Source organism: Cebidichthys violaceus, unplaced genomic scaffold (genome assembly GCF_023349555.1).
Source record: "Cebidichthys violaceus isolate CVI_PGR_0920_01 unplaced genomic scaffold, fCebVio1.0.p SCAF_22, whole genome shotgun sequence".
Taxonomy (NCBI): Eukaryota; Metazoa; Chordata; class Actinopteri; order Perciformes; family Stichaeidae; genus Cebidichthys; species Cebidichthys violaceus.
This window is the reverse complement of record NW_027176395.1, coordinates 7,287,962-7,304,626: the sequence shown is the minus strand read 5'-3', so window position 1 is coordinate 7,304,626 and position 16,665 is coordinate 7,287,962. Positions and strand designations below refer to the sequence as shown.

General features: G+C 42.3%; 1 protein-coding gene across 1 annotated transcript in view; it reads right to left on the bottom strand.

Annotated features, from left to right (window-relative positions):
• babam2 (BRISC and BRCA1 A complex member 2) overlaps positions 1 to 16,665 on the bottom strand; it is a 60,106-nt gene that overhangs the window by 19,236 nt on the left and 24,205 nt on the right. The window contains exons 5-6 of the mRNA XM_068717873.1: positions 12,367 to 12,561; positions 10,150 to 10,224 (exon numbers count right to left, since the gene is read on the bottom strand). Coding sequence (XP_068573974.1) covers positions 10,150 to 10,224; positions 12,367 to 12,561 — 270 coding nt within the window. The remainder of the gene's footprint in view (positions 1 to 10,149; positions 10,225 to 12,366; positions 12,562 to 16,665) is intronic.

The window sequence follows — 16,665 nt, the reverse complement described above, 5'->3', positions numbered from 1 at the left end:
GGATAGAATGAGACCAGATATGAGTAGAGTGAGACCAGATCTGAGTAGAGTGAGACCAGATATGAGTAGAGTGAGACCAGATCTGGGTAGAATGAGACTAGACCTGGATAGAATGAGACCAGATATGAGTAGAGTGAGACCAGATCTGAGTAGAATGAGACCAGATCTGGGTAAAATGAGACCAGAGATAAGTAGAATGAGACCAGATCTGGGTAGAATGAGACCAGAGATGAGTAGAATGAGACCAGATCTGAGTAGAATGAGACCAGATCTGGATAGAATGAGACCAGATATGAGTAGAGTGAGACCAGATCTGAGTAGAATGAGACCAGATATGAGTAGAGTGAGACCAGATCTGGATAGAATGAGACCAGATATAAGTAGAGTGAGACCAGATCTGAGTAGAATGAGACCAGATCTGGGTAGAGTGAGAGCAGATATGAGTAGAGTGAGACCAGATCTGGGTAGAATGAGACCAGATCTGGATAGAATGAGACCAGATATGAGTAGAGTGAGACCAGATCTGAGTAGAGTGAGACCAGATATGAGTAGAGTGAGACCAGATCTGGGTAGAATGAGACCAGATCTGGATAGAATGGGACCAGATATGAGTAGAGTGAGACCAGATCTGAGTAGAATGAGACCAGATCTGGGTAGAATGAGACCAGAGATAAGTAGAATGAGACCAGATCTGAGTAGAATGAGACCAGATCTGGATAGAATGAGACCAGATATGAGTAGAGTGAGACCAGATCTGAGTAGAATGAGACCAGATCTGAGTAGAGTGAGACCAGATATGAGTAGAGTGAGACCAGATCTGGGTAGAATGAGACCAGATCTGGATAGAATGAGACCAGATATGAGTAGAGTGAGACCAGATCTGAGTAGAGTGAGACCAGATATGAGTAGAGTGAGACCAGATCTGAGTAGAATGAGACCAGATCTGGATAGAATGAGACCAGATCTGGATAGAATGAGACCAGATATGAGTAGAGTGAGACCAGATCTGAGTAGAATGAGACCAGATCTGGATAGAATGAGACCAGATCTGGATAGAATGACACCAGATCTGGGTAGAATGAGACCAGATTTGGATGAAATAATCCTTATTGCTCTTTAAAAGTGATGCATTGTGTAACTGAAATTTATTGAAACTTTGTCGCAGTGTTTCTGGGCGTTTTCACACCTGTAGTTCGTTTGCTTTGTTCTGATTTAGGGATTAATATGATACAATGTTGCAGTTGAACCTTTGTTTGGTTTGTGTTCACACAGCAACATTTAACAGCAGACTAAATCTTCGCCACGCACAAGCAAACTGTTCTCTCTCATTGGTCTGATTTTTATGTGGCTATAAATAGGCTCTGTTGCTTTTTTTTTTTAAGGTGAGGGGGATAGAGGGTGCGTGAACCCGGTCGGGATGTAGAAGGGGGTGCGTGGCCTAAAAAGTTTGGGAACCGCTGGTATAGAATGATAACACATCTGGGTAGAATAGGACCAGAATCTGAGCATCAGTAATCTGAAAATCCATTCACTACTTGGTCATGGCTGACTGCTGTTAACATTCTCAATCTATTTTAAAACGTCTCTTTGAGACAACCAAAAAAAAAATCGTCAATACAGAAATACATAGAGGTGAAGAGTGGGATGGTAAAATCTATTGATCAGAATAAACAACACCTACTTAATCAGCCCCATGAAGTAATCAAAAGCTGACCTTATGCTATAAGTGACTCTTCATGTTTGATCCCTTCATAACCCATTTAACAGTAAACCAGTAAAAAACACTTGAACAGGCTGGAGGTGCTGGGAATGTTTTTCTCCTTTTTTATTGGCGGTGTACAAACTGGAATTATGTGGAGAAAACCCACAGTGTAAAGAGGTGGCAGCTTTGAGAAGAGGTTAATCATACAAATTATATTTTTAACTCTGTATTGCTGCATGCCCTTGAGCAACTTAGCAATGTAAACAACATGGTTGCTGTTAGGGCTGAACAATGAATTGGTATTATATAGTTAACATTAGCAGAGCTGCTTACAGCTGTTTTTACCAAACTGTTTCTTCTGGGGATTCACTTTTTAAAAAATGACAAACCATCGCGATCCCAACTTACAACAGGCCTTATCTGCATAACCTTAAATTATCTTGAATAGGTAAACTAGTTATTGATATCAACTATTGTGTTTAATCTCCTAATAAATATGAGGTAACTTGTGATTTTTTTTAAATATTGGAAACGCAAGTGTACGCAGAAGTTGACATTTCTCTGAATAATTCATTTTTAAAAAGAAGAACCATGGGAGAACTTCAACAACAAGCAACTGCACTATTATTTCCTCTGATTAAATCCTTGCAGAAACAAGATCATTTTGTAATAACGCTTGGGGAGATACACTTGTTTTATTAAGTAAAACAATAGAACATGAATACAGGAAAGCAGCAACATTCATAAGAAATAATTGAGATGTCAATTGCAACGGTATTAATGGTCATATAAATTTCAATAACACGTTCTCCTCGAATGCTTAGCTCTAGTGGGGTCAGGGAACTGTGTATTTTTCTGTGTTGTTGATTTTACTATTAGCATTATTGATTTGTATTTCTTACATTACTTTAATTGTTTGTAGCTCTCACCCTGCTGAGGTGGAAGACGGTGCCCCTAGGAGTGTCAGGAGCATGTTTAAGAGGATCATTAGAAGGAAATTTGGATTCTTTCTCCCCCTCTGTTATACGTTTAACGAAGCTGATTTGTAGCTCTTTAAATAGTAGGAGGAAATATTATTGAAATGAGAAAATATAGGACCCACAAGCCCTCCACTACTTACAGTTGTGGTCAAAAGTTTACATACACTTGTAAAGAACATAATGTCATGGCTCTCTTGAGTTTCCCCGTTATTTCTACAACTCTGATTTTTCTCTGATAGAGTGATTGGAACAGATACTTCTTTGTCACAAAAAACATTCATGAAGTTTGGTTCTGCCATGACTTTATTATGGGTTAACAGAAAAAGTGATCAAATCTGCTGGGTCAAAAATATACATACAGCAGTGCTAATATTTGGTTACATGTCCCTTGGCCATTTTCACTTCAATTAGGAGCTTTTGGTAGCCATCCACAAGCTTCTGGCAAGCTTCTCGTTGAATCTTTGACCACTCCTCTTGACAGAATTGGTGCAGTTCAGTTAAATTTGATGGCTTTCTGACATGGACTTGTTTCTTGAGCATTGTCCACATGTTCTCAATGGGATTTAAGTCAGGACTTTGGGAAGGCCATTCTAAAACCCTAATTCTAGCCTGATTTAGCCATTCCATTACCACTTTTGATGTGCGTTTGGGGTCATTGTCCTGTCGGAACACCCAACTGCGCCCAAGACCCAACCTTCGGGCTGATGATTTTAGGTTATCCTGAAGAATTTGAAGGTAATCCTCCTTCTTCATTATCCCATTTACTCTCTGTAAAGCACCAGTTCCATTGGCAGCAAAACAGCCCCACAGCATAATACTACCACCACCGTGCTTGACGGTAGGCATGGTGTTCTTGGGGTTAAAGGCCTCACCTTTTCTCCTCCAAACATATTGCTGGGCATTGTGGCCAAACGGCTCGATTTTTGTTTCGTCTGACCACAGAACTTTCCTCCAGAAGGTCTTATCTTTGTCCATGTGATCAGCAGCAAACTTCAGTCGAGCCTTAAGGTGCCGCTTTTGGAGCAAGGGCTTCCTTCTTGCACGGCAGCCTCTCAGTCCATGGAGATGCAAAACACGCTTGACTGTGGAAACTGACACCTGTGTTCCAGCAGCTTCTAATTCTTGGCAGATCTGCTTTTTGGTGGTTCTCGGTTGACTCTTCACCCTCCTGACCAATTTTCTCTCAGCAGCAGGTGATAGCTTGCGTTTTCTTCCTGATCGTGGCAGTGACAAAACAGTGCCATGCACTTTATACTTACAAACAATTGTTTGCACTGTTGCTCTTTGGACCTGCAGCTGCTTTGAAATGGCTCCAAGTGACTTTCCTGACTTGTTCAAGTCAATGATTCGCTTTTTCAGATCCATGCTGAGCTCCTTTGACTTTCCCATTGTAGCGTTTGTGGCCGTTTGTATCCAATGAGCCCTATTTAAATGGCCTCAGAGAAGTCACCAGCTGTAGTCACTCATAATCACTCACAAGAAGTTAAGAGGCCATGCTATGAAGCTCATTTCATTGACACAACTTTCTAAGTCACCAAAATTGCTAATTCATGTTGCTGTATGTATATTTTTGACCCAGCAGATTTTGTCACTTTTTCTGTTAACCCATAATAAAGTCATGAAAGAACCAAACTTCAAGAATGTTTTTTGTGACAAAGAAGTATCTGTTCCAATCACTCTATCAGAGAAAAATCAGAGTTGTAGAAATAACTGGAAACTCAAGAGAGCCATGACATTATGTTCTTTACAAGTGTATGTAAACTTTTGACCACAACTGTATATTAACTACTACTAATATTTAATTATAATCACGATATTAACTTGTAAAGACAGCAAAAAATGGAAGTGATTTTTTTTGTTTATGTTAATTTGAGTTTTCAGTTTTCATCAGAAATGTATCATTTATCCCCCCAAAAAAGGTTTGGGGATGCAATATTTGCTTAAGGTGAATTCAAGATTTAATATTTGGATGAAAGGATAATAAAAAACAAGAAAGAAGCACAGAAATGATGCCGGCGCCACAAACGAAAAGATGGAACAAGAGCCAGAGGCTCTGCTTCACCCTGACCCACCCCTGCCAGTCGCTGCATGCGGAGCTCTGAAGGTTAAAGTGTGTGTGTGTGTGTGTGTGTGTGTGTGTGTGTGTGTGTGTGTGGGGAGGAGGGGAGAGGGACGAGGACGCGGGACCAAAAATAATTAGAGTAAAAATAATTAGATGTAAGTGCTCTTGTTGAAGCATGCACAGCTTGCAACGACAAAACCAGAATACATGAATGCCCAGGGCTCAACCCTCCCTCAGGTCAGCGGAGAGGGAAGCAAAATTGACCTGGGGGAGTTGGATACTGGTTAGATATTTTGGAAAATAGGCTTATTTGCTTTTTGGTGGAGAGTTAGATGCCACTGTTGTGTATGGTAAAGATAAGGCTACATCTAGCCAGCAGCCGGTTAGCTTAGCTTAGCACAAAGACTGGAAACAGCCAGCTTGACTAATTAACATCTTCTATCTCAAATGTTTGATATAAGACAGATTTGGGGGATGGGCCGATCTTTCCATCCAAATCCCCACAAGAAAGTGAAAAAGCCCATTTCCCAAAATGTTTAACTATTCCTTTAACTGTGCTGAAAATGTGTGCCAACAAAGACGGGGAATACTGCGAGCTAACCCGGAGCATCACCATCCAATAAAGCACACAGAATGCAAGAGCTTAGAGTTAAAAAACAAACAAACAGCAATTAGACCCACCGGCAATCAGAAAGCAAGCTTTTTGCTGCTTTAACAGATACATCAGTGGCTGTCAACAATGCATATGTGGGGTTTGTAAGGATTTACACTGACAATCAAAGAATATTTGTTTCTATTATTGTATCATTTATTTAGTTAAATAAAGCAGCTCATACATCTCTGTTCATTTGTCAGGTTTTGAATCTACTATTTGGGAATCTTTAAGCTCAAGGGAAACAGTTCTATGTATGGTCATCTCTCACAGAGCGACAGAATATAGCAGATATTAGTTACTTCACAAGACAGGTCACCTGAAACATCACCTGAGATCAATGACAGCTGCTTGAGACCCCTCAAACACACACACACACACACACACACACACACACACACACACACACACACACACACACAGTTTGGAGCTGGTGACATGGGCCAGTGCTTGTGGGGGAAACAAAGCTCAAGTGAAGCGAGAGCAGAGGGCTCAGTCACAAAGGTGGCGTCACTCCGTGCTGATCAGTGGGGACATTTAGAGGCAAGCCGCTGCCGCCGCACATATACGTACGCTGCTGAGCGAGGACGGACGGATGGACGGAGGGACAGGGTAAGAAATGTTTAGTGGAATTAGAGCTGGGCGATATGGCCTGAAAATAAAATCTCAATTTTAACGATTTTAATCGGTTTAAAAAATACATAAAAGTAAAACAAACTGAGCCTAAAAAAAAGTATTGTTACCATTTTTAAACAGGATTAAACACATGTTAATGCCCCATGACGATGGAGAGGTAAATCCTGGCCACATGACAGCCAATGTGCTTTAACATGTCGAATGTGTTTCCAAACACATCCGACACCCCGTCCTCTTCTAATATGCAACTCTCTCTAATGCCGTTCAAGCTGACTGGGAAAATGTTGGTCTTCCAGCACCAGCATTTTCATTTGCTCGCAGTGGCTAACAAGTCGGTGCCGTTTTTTGGGAACCAACTCCTAATTTTTTATCAGCGCATGCTGCCATGTCGATTTTTTACCTGTATCTAAAGAAGGCTGCAAACTCTGTTTTTGAAAAGTGAAACAAATGCGTAAATGCCTTAACTTGCATTCTCTATAATGGCCATTACATAAATGTGTTATTCAGCATTCGTATATTCGCTTTTTTAGTCTTCTGACCGCTCAAAGTGCTTTAACACTACATGTCATCATTCACCCATTCATACACTGATGACAGGGGCTACCATGGAAGGTGCCACCTGCCCATCAGGACTCTAACAAATCATTCATATTCATTCATGCACAAGAACAGCCTGCGGGAGCAATTTGGGGTTAAATGTCTTGCCCAAGGACACATGGACATGGACTAGGGGAGCAGGGGATCGAACCGCCGATCCACTGATTGAAGGAAGACCCTGCTCTACCACTGAGCCACAGCCCTCCACCCTCTTGTGTCACTTGTAGTTGCAAAAAAAACAAAACAAGATGGCAATGGCCGAAATGCAGAACCTCGAGGCTTCCAAATGGCAGTCCACAAACCAATGGGTGACGTCACAGAGACTGCGCCCACTTCTTCTATACAGTCTGTGGTCTGAAGAGAACTCGTGCGTTTACTACAAACCATGGGAGCTCTAAGAAGCGGTGGCAGTTTGGTGCTGTAATTTCCCGGTTTAGTGAAAATCGATTGTCATCTTTAAACATCATCCTAAACTGTATTTTTCAATAAATCAATAAAATAAATTTATTGCCCAGCTATAGGGAGAATTAGGGGCGTGTAGTACATTATCTAGAATATCGTATACGTTTCCTTCATCTCTTATACCCATCCAGAATGGATGTGTTAAGTAGACCATACCAAACGACACACACTGTACTGCAACCAACCGGGTTGAAAAAACCTCAGCGACAGGAACAAATATCCTATACAGCGGCAGGTCAAAGGCCAACGCTGAATGAGAAGATAAGAGTGAAAGCCACTTCAAATGGGTGACAGCCCAGAGGTCAAGGTATGATCAAAGGATGAGACACTAAAGCGGTGCCCGAGAGGACCGCATGCCCTTTAAAAGAGGGAGAAAGCTGCCAACATCCATCTGTGTGCATTCATTGTCCTCCCACTTTCAGTGCCCTTCCCACTCTTCCATTTCGACTATGACGGGCTGCCCCTTTTCAAATAAAAACAAATACAAAAAAAAAGAAAAAAAAAAAGAATAAACTTGCATTCCTCCCCCCTCCCCGAGGCTGGGCAGTGAATGCAGGAAGGTAAACATGTCCACTGTGGTGAGCTCAGACCACGCGGATGCCTCGCTCCAGGTAACAGTCGTCCTCCACAGCTCTGCGCCCACCAGCAACATCTCGGCATTCCACTAGCAGTGCAGAGTAGCCCGTGTCTGAACAGATTTCCGCTTCAGTGCCAACCCTCCCCTCCTCAAGCAAGGACATCCACGGACTTGATGAGGAGGTTGATTCAAATCAGGGTCAACAGTCTGACCTCTACCTACAGTACCTGGCTGATAGCTTGTATTCAGTCTGAAAAGCAGCCCTTTTTACAATTGTGTGTGGTTTTTTTCAAAGACGGACCTGCTTTGAACAGGACATGTTGGACAGGTGTTCAGACCGCAAACAGTGTTAAAATAATGCAAAGGGGGCTGCAAGCGGGGACATGGTGAATTATGATGGAGGTAGTTCAATTTAAGTAACACATCTCTCCTCTGAGATCAATCTCTGAGCACTTATCAGACCTCAAAACACTGCACATAACAATTACACATTATAAGACATTCATAATACTATGAGACAGGACACTGTGATCATGACTTTATCTTTCCATCTTTATCTTACAGTAGAAATCTGCGTTCATGTAATCTCCCAAAAACATGAATTTTGGATATCTGGCCAAATCCTTGCCAGATTACATTGCAGGGGCCAAAATACCACCTGGATATTACATGGTAGTGCAAGTAAACTTTGAGCTGTGCACTTAATTCTCAGCTCAACATGCACATAATTATGTTGTGTACATATACATATACATATATATATATATATATATATATATATATATATATATATATATATATATATATATATGTCTGCTCAGTCAGGAAGTACTGTAGGAGTGGATTAATTGCACTTCAACAGTATGGAATTACTTCCTGTGCAGAAACGTGCAATGCCCAGGAAGAATCGACTTCAGACAAGCGTCCTCACTGACAGAAGTAATTGCACGACGACCGTTAAACTGAAAATTCAGGTCATCGGTTTGGCGTGCAGCGCATTTGTGTTCTTAGAGTCCAGCCTATACGCTGCCTAATCCCGTTCCTCTGTAATGCGTAGGAGGACAAGGTGTGGGCTGATGTTCATTACTTTCCTCTCTGCGAGTCGATACTCTTTCTCAGTCTTCCAGTGCTCCCATGGTGATACTATGTATACCCAAGCTGCCAGATGCAGCACATTACTGCGAGTGTGTGTGTGTGTGTGTGTGTGTGTGTGTGTGTGTGTGTGTGTGTGTGTGTGTGTGTGAGGCAAAGAACACATGATGTGATTAGGGTGACAGAAATGTACATCCTTATCCGAGGCTTCGTCTCTAATAAAATCACTAAATATTACAGGGAGTTCTTCTTTGACAACATTGTGTCAATGGCTACCACCGCCCACTGGTTAACGGTGTCAGCGTGTCTGCCTCCAATTTGAAAGTCTTTCCATAGAAACCGCAAGTAAGTGACAGCATGCTTGTTTGTAAAAAAAATAATGTCACAATGGAGCTCCCCTCGGGGCTGAGTGTAGAACCGTTCCTGCCTGGAGACCCACAGGTACATTTTTATAAATAAATAAATACAAATTCTATCACGACCAGCAATGCGGCTGTGAAATATAACTTGAGTCCACTCAAAGGCTGCAGAGAGTGAGACGAAGTTTTTTGAGAAACATGGGGACACTGGAGGCTGATGTGAGGCTGACGACGGTTGCCGTTCCCCTTATGTTTACCATCATTTCCCTCCACAAACACGAGGCCGGGCTGGAAAAGGCCAGAGAGCCAGGGCCTCCAGCATGCAGGCAGTCCAAGATGAGGGTGGGGGTGGGGGGTGGCATAGAGTGAAAAGAGAACTGGAGATAAGGGAGGGAGTGGGAGAGAGGGGTTAAGGCAATCACTGATGAGAGAGAGAGAGAGAGAGAGAGAGAGAGAGAGAGAGAGAGAGAGCGAGAGAGAGAGAGAGAGAGAGAGAGAGAGAGAGAGCGAGAGAGAGAGAGAGAGAGCGAGAGAGCGAGAGAGAGAGAGAGAGAGAGAGAGAGAGAGAGTTCGGGCTAAGCTGCCTCCAGACACCACGCGGCTCAGAGCAGATCGAGAGTGACGGCTTGCTGATTAGTCAACTCACAGCCCCCCAAGACCGGAGTCTGCACACACACACACACACACACACGCATGCGCACACACACACGCACGCACACACGCACGCACGCGCACACACACACACACAGTTGCTGTGCAGTTAATTTAAATAAACCCTGCTATTACCGTTGTAGGCGTGTCAAAAACATGTGAACACGCACACATGTAATCAAATAAACAGCACAGAAGTGGAGAATGTAAACAAAAGAACAGTCAATTTACATGTTAAGGAAGCTTGTGTCATGACAAAATCTACTTTGAGACTTAGTCTGCAGCAGGTCTGCAACTTGCATGCGTGGACATAATGCGATGCAGGAGTGTACAGCGATCAAGAGTCAGAATGTGTACAGGGGGGGCGGTGGTTAATTACCTTGAGGAGATAGACAGGGATGTTGCTGAAGTCCCCCGGTAGCTTGAGAAGGAAACGGGCTGAGAACTCTCCAGTCTGGTGAACAAGGAACAGGGTTTCAACATACGGGTCATACAGTAACAAAAAATTATGTGTTTTGGTGTAAAAAACAATGCGTACATATATGAAATGTATGAAAATGTACAGTGTGCAGATAGAATCACTATCAAAAACCATAGGGCTGGGTTTCGTTAGAAAAACACGTCCTAATACCTACACGAAAGAATAAGGCGTTTGCCACTGACATCCAAAACAACATATGATGTAAACACGCGGTTAACGGGAAAAGGAACTACTTGGTTAGGTTCAAGAAAAGATCTTGTTTTGGGTTAAAATAGGCATGTTTGTTAAATAAGTATGTGACGACGTTCCTAGGTTTTGTACTTGACGTTGTACGTGACGTGGTTCTGTAACTTGAAATAACTGCCCGTGTTGACTTTTAGTTTCACACGGGACACCAACAGCGGTCTCCTGGGTGAAAGTCCTGTTTGTTTGACCCATCGTTCCACCCCGACCACTCACGTGGACTTTGTCGCTCTTTATACTACGTCATCTGACTTCCTCCTTTACTCCCGTCATGATGATTGCCGCCTAACAACAAATGTAAATATGGGTCGCAATAAGCTGATGACCATATGCGCCATTTTTTCGGTGAGGATGGCTTGCAAAACCTGAGTTTTGGTAGCAGTTGACACTTTTTTTGAACAATCAGTTTTTGGGATTAGGAACATGCTTTAGCTCTTATTTTTAAATCAACAAAATATGCCAACCTATATTACAAGAGAAAGATAGAAGCTAGAGAGTTACAAGCTACTTCTGTACTTGTAGAACTCAAAGGGTCAGAGTGAATGGTGTTCTGTCTAAGCAGCATTTGTCCTGGCTCCCCACGAGGTTGTGTGCTGTCCCTATTCTACATCAACTACTGTAGAAGACACTACCAGGACAGGCACATTCTTAAATTTGCAGATGACACAGTTGTTGTCAGTCCGCTTCATGGGCGTGAGTCATCACGTAGGCCTGTGGTCAGTGACCTTGCACAGTGCTGTGATGATCACTTTGTGGGATAAGCATTTCTAAAAGATGTGGTTATTGACATTAGAAAAACTTCCACCTTCTCAGGCCACCTTCTGGTTGCTGCCCCAAAACCCCCACTAACAACCTAATCGGTCCAAACTTACAAAACTTTGTCTCTTATCTTCTGTTTTACAAAAGCCACGATGTGGTTTTGAAATGGGCAGCTCATTGGGAAAATTCCCTCAGTGTGTTTTTGTTTATGGTATTTCTTTCCTTTTTAGTTGGACAGCTGCAAGAGTAAAGGGAGACAGTTATATTGCTTGTGCCACGTACATTCAACTATCAGGCCACGTCCCTCTGTAAACTTTCTCAAATATGAGACACTGTCGTCCTGTTGTTTTAAAGCCACTAATGAATTAAAATATCCTACATGATGCTTAATGTCCCGCTGTGAAATATGGAGCAAAAAAAGCTAGACAGTTTGGTTTATCATTGCTTTCATTATGGTTCCAGCTTCATTTTATGTCAACATGTTTGTGTTCAAACACACACAATCTGAAATAAATACAAACTTTTCAGAACGACTGAAAGGTCTGCTTTCGTTAATAACATGCAGATTCATGCAGCATGATCTTCCAAACCAACTAACATGCTTGCAATGTACAGCTTAGTGTAAGCGCAATATTGCATTTCCTAATGATCATGAGTTATCGTAATCTTGTCCTCAAGAATGTGTCTTGAGAGAAACACACAAATCAAAACATGATGGCACAGTGATCTGAAAATCATGTGCATATTGGGACTGGCCAAAATAAAAATCCGGAACACATGATTCTGACTCGTCTGACACTAGTTCCTTTGTACAGGCAAACAGGAAGTTTTTATTCCATGCTATTTCCTATGGAATTGTCTTCTGAGGACTGCATACAAAATTGAGTGCAATTATGTATAATAACCGGATTCTATGAAAAGATACTTTTTAAATAGTGGCACAGTAGAATAAGGAAAAGTCAATCCTTGCTCATGTGATTGCTAAATGTTGAGATGAGACGGTATCACAAGTATTCATGTTCTAAACTCAAGACTGACATAGCGATAGGAATAACATGTGTTCCTGTCCAACACACGACGTCACCAACAGAAAGTCCTTCAACAGTTGCTTACCCAGCTGTTCTTGCGTCCGGCATAAATCTCCATGTTGCGGCCGTAGTTGGGATCCTCCAGCAGACTGTCGTACTCGAAGAGCAGCCTGGAGCTTTCGCGCAGACGCTGGCATTGGTAGTGGTGGTACTGCTGGAGGAGCTCCTTCACCAGCAGCAGCAAGCATTCTGGATCCCCAGCATCCCACCGGACCAAGTGCTGAGGAAGACACCGGAGAGGGGACATAAAGACAGGCATGAGACACGGCATCCGTCGTTTGTTTAAACATGTGAACGACATGTTAGAATGTAAAATCAACACATTCATTGTTGTAATAGCCTTATTAGGCGTTTACTCCTATTTACGTTGTGGCTGATTTAGCAAGAAATCCTCTAAACTGAATGTAAGCGCATATAGAGATTTCATTATGGCATGAACAGCAAAAAGTCCACTTTTAGCTCAGTGGTGGTGGCGTTGAAATCATGTGACCGTAGGGTCGTTCATTTACAGCCTAACATTCACGCTTCAAAAAACTAAAACGTGAAGTTTCATTTGTGAAGATTACTTTCTGAACAAAACATGAAAGCATCATAAACGTTTTTTTGCCACAGAGCTTATTTCTGCAATAATCTAAAATCTGATGCTAACTCATGGGTTGGCCTACAAAAACATGCCATCCCCGCACCGCTCTGTACTCGATACTGATAGCTCAACCAGCACCACTGAGCTAGCTAACGTTACAGCTCAGCTGAGATGCCATTAATGTTTACTTTTTGCGCTGTCTCAGGCTTCTCTTCCATGTGTAGACGCATGCTTCCTTCTTCGCGGCGATACGATTGTCGGGTGTAATTTGGTAGAAAGAATTTAGTTCCTACATTAAACTGCTCACAACAAGGTGGGGATTATCTTGAGTAACCGAGACATGATTTCTGGAAAGAGATGTTATTGTTCTTGACACTACTGACCAAAAATAAAAGGTTAAAAGGAAAAAAAATGTGTTTCTGATTTTGGGACAAACTGTCCCTTTAAGATTTTTAAAATGTCAATGACAACATCCTGATAAAACATACTAGTCGAAGGTCACATCCGTAGTGTTGTGGATGACTACCAACTCTCCTGACCGAGGACCACTCATTTGTTTCCCTTATTAAAGAAAGGTAAACAGCACTCAACCATGTAATCTGAATTCACTGGCATACATGGTGGTTATATGACAACCTCTAAAGGGCTGATCAATTTGAACAACCAATTATGGATCTGAATGACACTTGAGACAAGTTTGAGAAACGGTTGGGAATTAATAAATAGTAGTATAGCGGATAGAACACGGGAGTACTAGGGAAAGTTAGGAAGACCATGTAGAAGAAAAAAAGGATTGTGCCTGGAAGAAAAAGAAAAAAAAGTCACAGTAATAGTCTAATCCTGACAAGCGGTACTTCCCATTACCAGATCAGAAGGAAAAGGGTTGTGCTAAAGGATGTCCTGTTTCCACGGAGATTTAGATTGACGTGGAAAAGTACGGATCTTTTTCTGTCCTCTGTTGCCATACTGATTGATAGATATAGATTTTTTAAAAAAGGGTGCATTGGGTTGTTTGCAGCATGGGGATATACACCGCACATATGGTGCAATAATTTAGAAAAGCTCAAAACATTTTGTGCATCTTGCATGTCAACAGATTTTCACTCCCACAATCTCTACTTCAGCAATCCCCAACAGCACTCGACCAACCGACCGAAGCCTGGAAGCAATATGCAAATTTACAGGAAAAAAACAAACTACAATCATATGCACTTGTCACATATGAGTAAGCAGAACCGACCAGGAGTGATTCTCTACCGGGCTCATTCTACCACATGGAAGTTTTTCCACTCTTTAAGGGGAACCCGTCCATTGATGCGCGAAGAATAAAAACACATAATTAATGTGAACATCACCGTGTGGAAAAAACAAATTGCAGGCAATATGTCAGGTCTAATAAAGACAAATGGATGGCCGAGTTCTTGGGGAATGAATGCTGTGAAAGCTTTGTAATGGGGGAGTTCAGCACGCAAATCAGAAAACAAACAAATAAAAAACATTAACTGGCTTAATGAGTTTGCTGCACTGTTTGGACTTGGAAATGACTGGGCTTGTTGATTTATAGAGATTCATGCTCCCTCTTTGAAGAGCTGGCACTATTTTTATTTTTTTTATATATACACAATCTTTTTTACATTGATGTGTTTTAAAACACGTCATTTAGGAGAAATGGAGGATGGAGATGATGGCGACAGTGTTTGAGATTAAACAAAAAGGTAGTGAGTCTCTTTAGCAGTAGTTTTAAGGTGTGTCGAAAAGTGAAAGTGCTTCCTTTCCCAACTCATTCTGAAAGTGGAACACCGCTTTGCAGACTCAAACTGTTGCAACTTGATGACAGAACTACAAAGCCAAAGTGAACGCGTAGCTACCTTTGCCTTTCTGTAGCACTCGAGCCAATTAAATACAGGTCAACCTAAATGATGAGCAAAACGGAACAAGGAGCAAATATAATGTGCACTGAGTGGGAGCGAGGACTAGCAGGCGCTGGAAAGACTGTAACCATTAATAACCATTACATGAAGGTGTCAAGTCAAAAGCGGGACGTCTTTGACTTGCATTAGCTTGTCTCCCTGACTGTCTGTCTTTTTGTTCGCCCGTCTTCCTGTCTTCGTCTGGCAGCCCATATTGGCCGCGTAATGGAGAAAGCTTCCATTGTTTTAGAGCAACACCCCCCCTTGCCATGGGAGAGAAGAGGGTGGGGGCTTGGGGTCTAAACCGAGACAGTGACCTCATCGTCCCGATCCACCGGTGGTTACCAGCAATGCCGGGATTCCCGAAACGAGAGGTCGACGCAAACAAGGATGGGCATTGTCCAAAAGAGGCAGTCAGCGCTCCGGGGCAGGAGCGAGCTGAAACTGAGGAGAGACTGAGGAAGTGCTGTGTCAGGATTGTGACACAGAATATCAGCCAAACTCCACTGGAGGAGGAGGAGGAGGGGAGGCAAGGAGGAGAGATCAGAAGTAGGAGAGTGAGGGGGGGGGGGCAGCTACAAAGCTCAAGCAAGTAGGCCAAGGCCAAAGATAACAGGCTTGAGACTTGTTTCAGTGGGAGGGAAAGCTAAGTGTACACTCGATGTGGTGAAGCTGGCACGCGCTGTGCATGCCATTCGTGCCGTTTGGTCATACAAGTCTGAATTATTGTAACGTGGTGCTTTTCAGACATGACTGTCACAGATAAAAGATCTACTTACATGTCTAGGGATCATACAAAGAAGGCCAATTCACTTTTAAATACTTAAAAAAACAAGTGGTCTTAAAAAAATCTACATTTGAGTAAATATGTATTGCCGTTTACAGGATATTCAACCTTTGTTTCTTTATAATGCATGTAATAATTGACTTTTTTTGTTTTGTTTTTGCACACTGTCTGCGGAGGCTCGCGTCACGATCCAAAGCACCAATATAAACAAAGCTCAACAGTGAAGACTGTAAACAAAACATCACTTTTGTTAGACTACGTGAGGAGAGCTGCAGTACAACTTTATTGCTGGATAAATGATACAGCACATACCAGAGTATGTTTTCCCTCAGATAAAGCACAGAGAAACACTCACTAAAGTGTGTATCGTGAAGGTTTACACTCAGTAGTTAACCCCATTTGCTCCAAAGGTATTCTCTGGTCACAGGGCGTTTTTTTGTTTTTGACAAACTGTCGCTATCAGTGGAACTGGGCTCTGATAGTCTCTGTGGGGACGTACAACAGATTTTTAAAGCGGGCTGACGGTGGGTGGTATTCATGTCATATCTGACCCGTTTTCAGTTTATTTCTCCCCACAAAAGTTATCTTTCCAACATATAAAACAGCTCTTTATATCGGCTAATAAAGTAGCCTTTAAAAGATCCGTGACTGACAGACCCGGGTCGCCGTCGGTGAAAAAAACAAAAAATAAACACTGCTCTGGTCTGTCTTGTATTGTACTGAATGTTCTGACTCCGAGTTAACAAGGTAGCACTCGAATGCCACAGCGAAGCATTGGTCGAACACAGAGGCAGGGATTGTGAAAAGCACTGAGCCAAAAAAGCAATGACCGTGTGTTGCAACGTGTGTTGCAACGTGTGTGTGTGTGTGTGTGTGTGTGTGTGTGTGTGTGTGTGTGTGTGTGTGTGTGTGTGTGTGTGTGTGCAGACATGTGAGTCTGTATACAGACTCTTCACTGAATTGATTTTATACGCTCGGCTGAAGGCTGTGTGTGCCAAAACAAATCTATGTTTTTTTTCATGAATAGGATAAGCCCTGCGGAAA